This window comes from Podarcis vaucheri (assembly GCF_965113315.1).
Source record: "Podarcis vaucheri genome assembly, chromosome: 2".
NCBI lineage: Eukaryota > Metazoa > Chordata > Lepidosauria > Squamata > Lacertidae > Podarcis > Podarcis vaucheri.
The window spans coordinates 35,879,043-35,890,488 of NC_138760.1; the positions used below are offsets into that span (position 1 = coordinate 35,879,043).

The 11,446-nt window shown below is 44.1% G+C and overlaps 1 protein-coding gene across 3 annotated transcripts; it reads right to left on the reverse strand.

Annotated features, from left to right (window-relative positions):
* Positions 1-171: 171 nt before the first annotated feature.
* SIRT7 (sirtuin 7) lies at positions 172-9,820 on the reverse strand. Of its 3 annotated transcripts, XM_082211124.1 has the most exons (10): positions 9,618-9,820; positions 9,309-9,446; positions 8,036-8,140; positions 5,811-5,881; positions 5,593-5,665; positions 4,494-4,592; positions 4,171-4,407; positions 2,185-2,265; positions 1,048-1,154; positions 172-652 (listed from the first exon to the last, which is right to left on the reverse strand). In XM_082211124.1, exons 1-10 carry the CDS (start codon positions 9,711-9,713, stop codon positions 451-453), a joined length of 1,209 nt encoding a protein of 402 aa, XP_082067250.1. In that variant the 5' UTR covers positions 9,714-9,820; the 3' UTR covers positions 172-450. The 3 variants fall into 3 exon arrangements, with proteins under 3 accessions (XP_082067250.1, XP_082067249.1, XP_082067251.1); XM_082211123.1 differs by having other exon boundaries at positions 9,309-9,820; XM_082211125.1 differs by lacking the exons at positions 9,309-9,446; positions 9,618-9,820 and adding an exon at positions 9,258-9,290.
* Positions 9,821-11,446: the final 1,626 nt, after the last annotated feature.

Here is an 11,446-nt window from a genome sequence, read left to right on the forward strand (position 1 = left end):
ACTTGCAACAATCTGGCACCTCTGTACTGCACATCTTCTGAAAATGTAACCCTTGCTGTAACAGACCCATGTTTAGATAAAACATGCACACCCAAATGTGGTAGTTATCAGCGTTGCTGACACCAACACAAGTGTGGGAATATAAGCTGTGTGCTACAAAAACCACGACCATTGCCTTTTATTGTTTTATTTTATTAATAATATTTAATAATTGACAGCCCTGAGTATTAAATACCAACCTCTCCTCAGCCATAGCAGAAACCAAGCTAGGCTTCAGCCTCTGTTTACAAACTGAGTAGTTGTACAAAACATTTATGAAAATAGCAGCTGTGTTTTTCCAGTTAGCCCAGCAATTCTGGTCAAATCCAGTGCAGGTGTAAGGTCTTGTCCTGATTTTAGCAACTTCAGTTGGTCCTCAAGGTTAAAAAACACACCCTTATAATGCCATTATCAAGACACTTTTCTTTTCTTGGTGCCTTTTGCACAGCCCCTGCCAAACCAGCCGCCAGAAAGGGGTCCCACGGGTGTCTGCTGTTGCTCTCCCAGCTGCACTTCATGAAGACCTACTGGTGGAGCCACAGCTCTCCTGCTATGACTGCCTTCTTCTTCAGGTTGCAGAGGAACAGCCAAAGAGAAAATGGGGTCCTTTGTTCTGCAAGCACAATAATATGTAATATTAAGTTTCCAGCACGCAGAGAATTACCATAAAGCCCAAGTATCAAGTGAAAGGGTGTGTTTAGAACCATGCATGATATACTCCAGTAAAACAGGGCTGGACTGCAAGTCCTCACAAGTGCAAGTATGTTCAGTGCATATTCTTTCCTGATAAAAGCCATGTTTAAATTACATCACATTATGAAGAAACAAGAAGCTATATTTAATTATAAGCATCTGTGTATGATATTGTATAAGCAGAGAAGAACCAACATTTAGATTAAATGTAGAAGAACCTACATTTAGAATCTGCTCATTCAAAAAACTATCTACAAGAGTGAAGTATTAGTGCATAAGGGCACAGTGCTCAAGCCGAGCATTATCTTTGCTGACCTGTCATAGCAAGGGACGGGAAGTCCCAGCTCATCCATTAATAGCTTCATCACATCATCACATTTCCCATGAAGTTTCAGGGCTGCCAGATCATCCTTTGGTGTCCACTGTAGACAGAACAGTAATACTGTGAATGAAGTGAACTGACTTAGCACTGCTACCATGACATTCACAATGATCCTCATGTGTCACGTACTAGGTTTTCACTTTTATTGTAAAAACGTTGGTAACATGTTTATCCCATGGCAAAGGAACAAAACTTCAATATAAACATGTGAACAACATAAAAATTTATTTGAAATCTGACAATGTGGGCTTGTTACAGAATTACTTTCAACCAATGATAAGTAGGAATCCACCAGATGGCTTCTAGGCAGTGGCATAGCATGGATGGGGCCACAGGGGTTTTTGCCCTGGGCACAAAAATTCAAGATTAAAAAAACCGAGTGCTCCCTGGCCCAGAAAATCTCCCAATGTTCGCCTGGGCAGACTGAGGAGCAGATTTGGGCAACGGCTGGTTGCTACGGAGCCCTCTGCATGGGCTTTAACAAAGATACTTGCTCCTGATTAATTCCCAGTCCCACTCTCTGCCATGCTCGATGCTCATGGGGCACCACAAATGCCACTTGGGAAGGTCGCCAAGCTATTGCCCCTTCATTCCAACCTATCAGCGAGCAGAGCTGAAGAGCTCCGCCCTGCAGCCCCCTTGCTAGCTGGTGCTGCTGAGGTTGCCGGTGACAACATGGAATAGGAGTGTGTTATCAGCCATGGACCAATCAATGAAGAGAGTTTTGGTCCATAGGGATGTTACATTCATTACCATACATTCTACTCAGACACGTCAAGTGCTTATTTTTTTTATATCCTTTAAACCTAAACATTTCTTTTCTTATCTATTTCTCTTTTAGAAACTACTTAGCTCTTTATTCAATCCCATACGCCCAACTGCACAAAAACATATTTCACATTGCGCAATTTTTTGATAATGCACAAAATTTGTCCAGCTGCATGACGGAATAAACCTTGAACTTTGGTCCTACCCTATAAACACACGGAAGCAACTAAAGTAATCATATACACTTGCATATATCACCAGAGCAAATTGCTCTGCCCATAAATGACAAGGCTCAAACTAACCTGGAGATTTACAATGTAGAGTTTAGGGCGGTGTCTGGGTGGTTTGCTCATGCACCACAAATGTGGATACTTCTTCAAAACCTGTTGTGAGAAGGACAACACAACCAAAATATTCATCAGTGCTAGAAGAGGGAAGGAGTCTCAAACTTTGAGATACTTGGCAACACAGTTCATCTTTAGTCATTTGTGTTCAGCTTTAACCAATGCCTACTGCAAACTACTTAGAAGGGATGTGGGAAGCAGGAACAGTCTTCTGGTACCAACTTCCAGGATTACATGGTTGCCAAGGCTTTTGCAAGATTCAACATCTGTAGCAGAATTTCTATGAGATGCAAATGACCAGTCCCAGTAAACATCTAAAGTGTACTGTCTGGAGTGATGATGGGCAACACACAGGCTTTTGCTAAAATTTAATTGATCCTATTTCTAGTCCAATGGCTAGCATGCCCAAAAGACTCGAACCAAACACTCTTGCAGGTATTGCAACTATTAAAATACACATAACTAGCAGTCACCTCAGCTAGCTATTACCTCAGCTAGACGGAAGTCGTGCAGTAAAACAGGCCTAGGCGTCAAGCTCCAATGCGGCTTCCTCCCAGGGAAATGTACTTAGAGGACTACAGTCCCACTTGGCAAGAAACATGAAACACTTTCTAAACTTAAAATACTTTCTCAAAACACCCTGAAGTATGGAGATGGATGGGGAGAAGTGTAAGCAGGACATGGTCCTTTGGTAAAACACTGGCCAATTCCTGATGGAACATCTAGTAACAGCTAGTTACTGGGATTGTTGCAAAGCATGCTGGACTAGACGGGCCTTTCCTTATTGCGCTCTCTAGCAAGTGTCAGGATCTAACAGCAATAAAGCTATACAGCAGACCTGCAAGTTATGCACATTTAACTTGTGCGCATTCAGCTCGACACCCTTGGCAATTAAAATAAAATAATAATAATAATAATAATAATAATAATAATAATAATAATAATAATGGAGGTGTCCAGGAAACCTTTGGCATTCCCAACATGTTTTGACTATATGCAATTTTGGCTTTATGTGCTATGCTTGGAACACAACCCCAACACCACCACAAGTTATGGGTCCACTGTATTTTAACTGTAAGAGATCCAGAATACACATTCTGGATTTATATGATTATATTTAAAAAATAGTGATCTACTCAAATATGGTATTGGGCCAGTTCAGGTATCCTTTAGTTCATTCTTACATTTCTCATTTACATAGAGAGGCAAACACTAACATGTTGAAATAATACAAACTGCCTTATTGGGAAACTTAAAAAATATATATCCTGGGTTATTTAGCTATGAACCACTTAACTGTATACATCCTTACTTTAATCCAGGTTTGGGGACCTTTGGCTCGCCAGATGTTGCTGAACTACAACTCTCGTCATCCCTGGCCATCAGCCATGCTTGCTAGAGCTGATGGGAATTGCAGTTCACCAATGTCTGTAGGGTCAAAGATTTCCCACTCCTGCTTTAATCTCTAATTGAAAAGGGGAGCGGGGAATGCAAGCCAAGACATTCATACAAACCAAGTTGCTTTATGAAATGCTTGCCTTTTCAGACTTAATTTTTTTAAAGAGCTTCCTATCTTTGACCAGATATTTGAAATCTGTTTCCATAACCTTCCCCTGGCATATATTTGGCTATAACCAATGACACAGGAAAATATTCTCAAAGGATTGTATTGTTACGTTTCTAAGAAGCTCCAAAGGAGGAAATGCATACATATTTGTGCCTATGTTGCAGAAACTTCTATTGTTACATTTCTATGAAGCTCCAAAGGGGGAAATACATACATATTTGTGCCTGCATTGCAGCAAACACTTTCACACTAAACCTTAAAGACTATAAATTGAGGTGTCAGTCTGCCGATTCCAATATAATTCTATAATTTTTGAAATAAAACCACTACAGAGTATAGTACAATTGTACATCGAATGACATTTTCTCCTGCCTTACCTTCAAGCTAGATCCCAAGCACAGGATCACATCTGCTTTGCTTGCAGCCTCTATTGCTGCCTCCCAGTTCAAGGGCTGCTGCAAGATGCCCTTCTCCCCAAAGTGCACAATTGTATCTCTTAGTTGTGCCCCACATTTGTGGCACACTCTGCCGGTATGGTGCCTGTGCAAGGCTGTGCGCTCCGTCACGTCAAACACTCGCACGTATTCACGATTGGGTGTGCAGGATGTGCAAACCTAATTTTGAATGGAAGCACAGAACCTGTGTTATCATTCCCTATGGTACAATGGTACACCAAGCCCCACTCTCTGCATATGCTCACCTCTATATACATGTTTCCATGCAGCTCAGAGAGGGCTTCCCGAGGGAGCCCACTGCGCAAGTGGAGCCCATCACAGTTTTGTGACACCACATGCTTTACCTAAACAGGGAAAACAAGAGTGTTAAGCATGGAGAAAGTAGAGTTAAAAGCAAGTCACTTCTTGTTTCCCTTTATCAGCAGTTAAGATATGATCTGCACAGTTTGCATGTTAAATAGTCAACCTTCCCCTCCCTTTCTCACTGCTCTGCCAAAATAGCTGGAGGAGATATAGCTGATTAGCAGGAGCAGAGAGACAGTGGCTAAATGTGGTTGCCTGATAAAGCATGGGTGGACAATAACTGCTCAACAGGAGGGAGCACTAAGGTTTCACCTCTATTTGAGGTGCCAATTAGCGAAAGTAGCAGAGTTAATGATAAAAGACAGCATAGCCTTGCATTCAAAATGAGAGAATATCGTCAACAAGTTGGGTGGTTTCGCAGACTGGTACCGAATCCATCATTTCCTAATTTAAGAAATTGCATTCAAGAGCAGACAGCTCTTGAAGGAGTGCGCCAAAATTAACGCTATGTATTTCTAACCCACATGCCGCATCACTTCTATGGTGCTGTCAATATACAGTGTCATACCGCAGTCTTTTAAAGTAACCTAGAAAGTACAGAGTGTGTTAAGCAGCCTATAAACCTCCCATACAATATGCCACAAACCTGTTAATTCTTCGTGGATTTCTGCTGCCTTTTACAGCAAGTAATATCTATTTATGTGCTATCAGTTCAACCTATAATTCAATCCTGTGCAGGAACCAAGTAACTAACAGGGAGGTTCATTTTCAGAGTCCTCAGTGCCAGCCTCCAACACACATACAAAGACTGTCTATCTTCCTGCTACTCTAAGCCCCATATCTGATTCACTTTGTCTAACAATACAGTATTTGTGCAGGGAGGGTGTACATGGCCTTATCCTGTGCACTGAGAGGCTCTCCAGCATCCCAGATTCTCCAGACATAATATCCATTTCACATTTAATGCCTCAACTATGTTCCCCACTGGTGCCATCTCTTTTTGCCCCCGGGAGTATAGGATTGACTAATATGCAGCCTTACCAGTTTGTGGTTGTGCAAACAGGCGATGCTCATGTGGGTGAGTGTGGGCTCTGCCTCACTCAGATCCACAGCCCTGGCAAGTGGAGATAAAAACTGTATTAAATATCGGTAGTCAATCTCACATGTTCCAGTGGAGCCTTCTCTGAGGAGGCCGAAATGATCTTCTAAGAAATTTCCCAAGCACCAGGCAAGCATCTGAACGGTCAAGTTTTGGTTACCTGATACTCCTCCCTTTCTGCAGCATTGTCCACACCCCATTAGGGCCTCTGTAGTCAGGAATTGAGGCTGCCTGTGTTACCAGGAGACATAAGAGAAAAGGGACCTTCAGCAATACACACTCATCAGCAACTTTGTCTGTCACATCCTAAAAGCCCTGCCAACCCCCATAGTCTCCTGCTCAGACATCTCTCCACTGCTACCATCATCCAAAACTGAAGGCCCTTCCTTATGCAAGCACCCACCCCCATCGGTCAACTAACACCATACTGAAATCTGCCTGAGAAATGGCCTCAACATCTTTCTCCATCAGGAAAAATCTTATTCCAAACTTCTTCCTAGCTAGGGCACTTAAGGTTCATATGCTGCTCACATGGCAAACATGTGATTCATCTGCCCTGCTCTTCTGCCTCCCAAATTGCCAAGGCAGATTATTTTTCCATGTATATACAGTATACGCCCCTGTGTATAAGACGCCCTCTATTTTGGGGGACTCCAAATTAAGAAAATGGGAGGAGATTGCCAAGAGTTGTTAAGCTTTTTGGGGGGAGGCTTGCCCAGAGTTGTTGAACTTTTTTTGAGGGGGATTGCCCAGTTACAGAGCTTATAGAACAATAACTGTATTGCCAGACATTCTCACGCATTGCCGATGACATCAATCATAAGCACGGTCGCCAAGAGCACTCACCAATTGCCCACCAAATTGCCGCAGCGGCAGCAAAGCCACAACAGATCTTGCCGCATCCACCAATCAACCACCCAATCAAAGATGACAATCTCCTGCAACCTATCACCCGTCACCACACTGCACTATCTGTGTATAAGACCCCCAAATTTTAACTTAATTTTTAAATAAATAATCCTCGTCTTATACACGAAAAAATACAGTAGTTGCACAACATAACAGAATGGAAAAACCCAGCCAGCCAAACAGCATCTCCCACTGTCCAACAGCTGCTTTGCCAAAGGCAAGTCTGATAAAATGCTCTTTTCTTCCCAATAACATGGGACAGCCAGAGGCAAGAACATGATGATTCTGCATCTTTCCTGTTAGAGACAGCTTTCTGAAAGGCGTCTTCTGTATTCTAGATTGAAAGAGACATGTTCCTTAACATGAAGCAACATAATATGCAGACTGGCTATGTAGGCTGGTTCTTAGGTGGGCATGCAAAATGCTAGTGGTTTCTCCGAGACACGAGGAATCAAAGTGACAGTTAAAACTGGCGTTCCTTTAACGTATTTAGCATGTCACCCACTTATTAGCCAGAGTAGTTCTAACACAACCTCTTCTATGGCAAAACCTTAATCTATCTCAAAGGGGGTCAGGCAACTAATTAACTATCCAATGCAAAATCAAATGAATTCTGAGACGCCAGAATTCCCACCCAATCAGTTAAAAATGCTTCTGAAATCCTGAAATCAATATTTCATGCAACTTCACAACGTTGTCACCACCACCTGTGCCTGGCATGCAAAAGGTCACAGCTTCAATTGGGCTACAAAAGTCTCATCTGAAGTGCTGAAAAGTCGCTGTCAGTCAGTATATTTATTTATTTCATGAAATCTATATACCATTTGATAGTAGAAAAAACCCAAATCAGCTTACAAAAAGAATAGGCAATACTCAGCTAGACACACCAATTCTATGACTGCATATAAGTCAGCTTCCCATTTTCCTGCATACATTCAAAACAGTTGTTCCATCATCTCAGTGTCCACATTTCCCATACTTCAGATTGGGAGTGCCTCTTCCCTACCTCTAAATAAGAAAGCTGTTAACAATACTACAACAAACTATTTTCATAAGTTCAAAACAGTTGTTCTGTTTCACTTGTGAATGTGGCCCAACTCACATCAAGAGTCACACTACATGTTATACTCACCACAAGAGAGCAGTCTAGCTCTTCTTGTTCTGCAAACTCCCCAAACAACAGACAGAGAACACTGGACAGGAATCACAATCAAACATGCATGGATGAAAAAGCTGGTTTTATTTTTGCTTACCTCTCTCATTAACAGGTAATTGTCCCTAGGAGGGAACAAAAGTAGTTTGAATACAGTTTCTTCTATATTTATCTGTTGCTGAGGGAGCCTACAGGATTCTCAAGAGTCAGAGCTGGACTGCTCTTGCATGGTGAACATAATGTGTAGCCACACACTAATAAATACAAACCACTATAGGATCTTGTACCAGGTGATTTCAGAACAGCCAACCACACAGTCTTACCGTACTGATGCCAGCTCCTGTGTAAATGATGAGATGCTTTGCTCCCTGCACAGCTGCAGAGAGCTTACTGACTTTTCTTTTCAACTCTTCAGGTTCATCACAAACCTAAGAGTGGATGAATGAGGGACTGAAATTATTTCCAAAGGACCACTTCAGCTAAGCCCTGTACAATTCTAATCACATGACATAAACTCAGCCATGTCTTTTAGTCTCTTCCCTTTGCTCTCTTTCTTTTGTCCTCAACTCTATACAAGCTTTGTAAAGGAGGACATTAAATAGAAGAGCGAGCTTCAGTAGAAACATCTTACATGTCAGAAACAGGATACATTAATGACATGTGGGAATAAGTGAGGGGGGACCAGCTCATCAAGAACAAGGAGATGGCTAACAAGAGCATTAACCCTAAACATTTCTCTTTAGAAGGCGTTCTGATGTAACAGAACTTACTTTCAAGCACATGGACCAAATCAACTTTGGGCTGTAGCAGAAGTTTGATTTTGTAACAACTGAAAGCCAACTTAAATGCTACTCTAACAGCAACTGGCTCCCCTGCCTGTAGGAAAATAAAGCCCTCAGTCAAATTACACTGCAGGGTTTTCAGAAACACTTTTCACTTTTTAACTGGTCTTCCGAATATGACATATATCAGCTAGATAATGGTCTGACTGAACTATGTTCTTCCTGGCTCTGCTTTAAAAAACGGTGGGGGTTGCTGTTAAAGGATAGTTCCAAGTGTATATAGGTTTTGAACACAAGCTGCCATGGATGGACATTTGCCCAGAAAAACAGCCTAAATATATTAAATTTAAAAAATTAAATTGAGTAAGTTTTCTCAGGTAGTAAAAATAGAATAATCAGAGGCCTAGGCAAGCCACACTAAGCAGTGTAGGAAAGAATTTACTTTGGACAACATATTTCTTAAGCAGGCCACATACTTTCCACTGTGTGTTTTGTCACCCGGGGGTAGTACTTGAACAAGCGAGATAAATGTATACATGGGTAATACCAGGTGCTCATCCCCTCCGTCCTTCTCACTAGCTCACTCCTTCACTCTAATCCCAACAGAAGTGAAGCGTCGCTGTAGCACCGTAAAGGTTTACAGGCTCGTTTGCAGACTAGCGCCCACTTAGGGTGCCCCACGCGTGACTCGGTGTTGCTTCTGCCGCCGGCGAGCGACTGACGTGGCTGCCCCGCCGAGAAACCCTCCTTCCTCCGTACTCACTCGCGCTCGTTTACGCATCGAGGGGGGGCATAGCTAGCAAGGCGCACACACCTCCTCCAGCCGCCGCCGCAGCCTCTCGCGCTTCTTGCCAAGTCGCTCCAGATCCCGAACGATCTCCTGACAGCCGGAGAGCAGCGCAGCCTCGTCGGGGCTCCGCTCGGCCGCCGGTTTGCGCAGGATCCGCGACACCTGGCGCCGAACGGCGGGGGAGAAAGAGACGGGGAGGGAGAGAAAGAGAGAGACAGAGGAAGGGGGCGGTTGATGGGGAAGAAGGGGGCGTGGGCGCAAGGCAGAAACACCGGCGCCCACAAGCGGTACCGAGACCCACAACCCCCTCGCCCCAACCGCAGGTCCTGGTACCTGTCTCCGTCGCTCCCGCTGCTCTTCCTGCCGGAGGAACTCGGCACGAGCCGCCGCTTTCCGTTCCGAGCGGCTCAAACTCCAACCAGCCGCCATCGTCCCGGTGGCTTCCGGGTACCAACTGGCCCTGCCGGTGGTTTCCGCTATTTCCGCTTCCGGCCTCCCAGAGCAGCGACCGAGGAAGCTAGAGTGCCCTTACTTTGCGGCCAGAAGGCGACGAGGATCGCTTTCAGAACTGCTCACAAAGGAGGCTAGAAGGGCCAACGAGGCTCCTCGCCGGAACTTCCGGTCCAATGGCTACAAGGGTTCCGTCATAGAGATGCCAGAACGATGACGCTCTACAGGCATCTCTTTCCGTGAAGAGAGACTCGCAGCCCATGGCGGCTTTCACTCCTCCGGCTGGAGAAAGCGCCGGAGGCTCTCGCTTTCCGAGCAGTAGATCGAAAGCGCCGGTCCGCATTCAGGCTAGCCTGACGCCCGCCTCTTCCCGGGATCTTTTCGCTAGAATCTCGCTGCTCCGCGCTGGCATTGAGGTAGAAAGAGTGGTGGCAGCCGAGCACTTTCCAACCTTAGGCGCGCCGGAGCTGCGCTAGTTCTGGCCAGGTCGTTCTCAGATTTGATATTCACCTCCCCTCCTGCCGTTTTCCCGAAAGAGGGGACCGAGATCTTAAGCCCATGAACCGTTGGCTGATACAATCTGAGCATTTTGTCTAACGGTCCTGACGGTCGAGCAAGAAATTACAGCTAAAGGAGTCAACAGCTGGCATTCATAACTGCTGTGAAGCACCAGTTTTCTGTGATTACTTTTTCCCCAATGGAAAATCAGAAATCGAGGCAACTGCGCAGATCTGGTCATTTCTATACAATTGGGAGCATCAGCAAATGATCTAAGGAAGGCAGAGAAATTGAGCAATTGACCTTCTCTTATTTGACAGCTGTCAAATGTTCCTTATTATACCCCATAAGCCGTGCGCATCCTTGCTGCTATAGCTGGACACTAGCTTTTCTTTTTTAATTACAGCAGAAATGAAAGCCCCATGCTGTAAGTCAGCGACTTTGCTGTTACCAGCATGGTCCTTCATATATAAAGCAAGCGCCCCCAGTTCTACCTGCAGGTTTGATCCCTGCATTTTCAGGTAGGGCTGTTAATGTTTCTTTCTGAAATGCTGGAAAGCTGCTGCCCTTCAGTGTACTGTATACAATACTGTATTGAGATAGATGGTCTAATGATCTGACTCTATAAAACAGTTTCCTTTGTCCCTTATGCTTATTTCACTTACAGTTAAACATAGAAGAATATCACAAGTTAAAAGAAGAGACACAAAGAGAGACAGAGCCATCCATATACAGTGGTACCTCGGTTACATACACTTCAGGTTACAGACTCCGCTAACCCAGAAATATTACCTCAGGTTAAGAACTTTGCTTCAGGATGAGAACAGAAATCGTGCTCCGGCAGCATGGCGGCAGCGGGAGGCCCCATTAGCTAAAGTGGTGCTTCAAGTTAAGAACAGTTTCAGGTTCGACCTCCGGAACGAATTAAGTACTTAACCCGAGGTACCACTGTACTGTACAGAAGCTTATGCAGCTAGTTCTGCCCTGTAATTCCAGATGTCTGACTTAGTCCTGACTTATAGTCCTGTTATGACTATAAACAACGTTGTGACATGAGCAAGCAAAAGCCACACAAAGTCAGTAGCCTATCACAGGCACATGGATTACTTATCATAATAAACACATTAAAATAAGTCTTAGTTTGTTTGGTTTATTTTTCAAAATTGAGTGGCGGGGGGCGGAATAGGTCTGGAAAATTGTTGATGGGGAAGTGG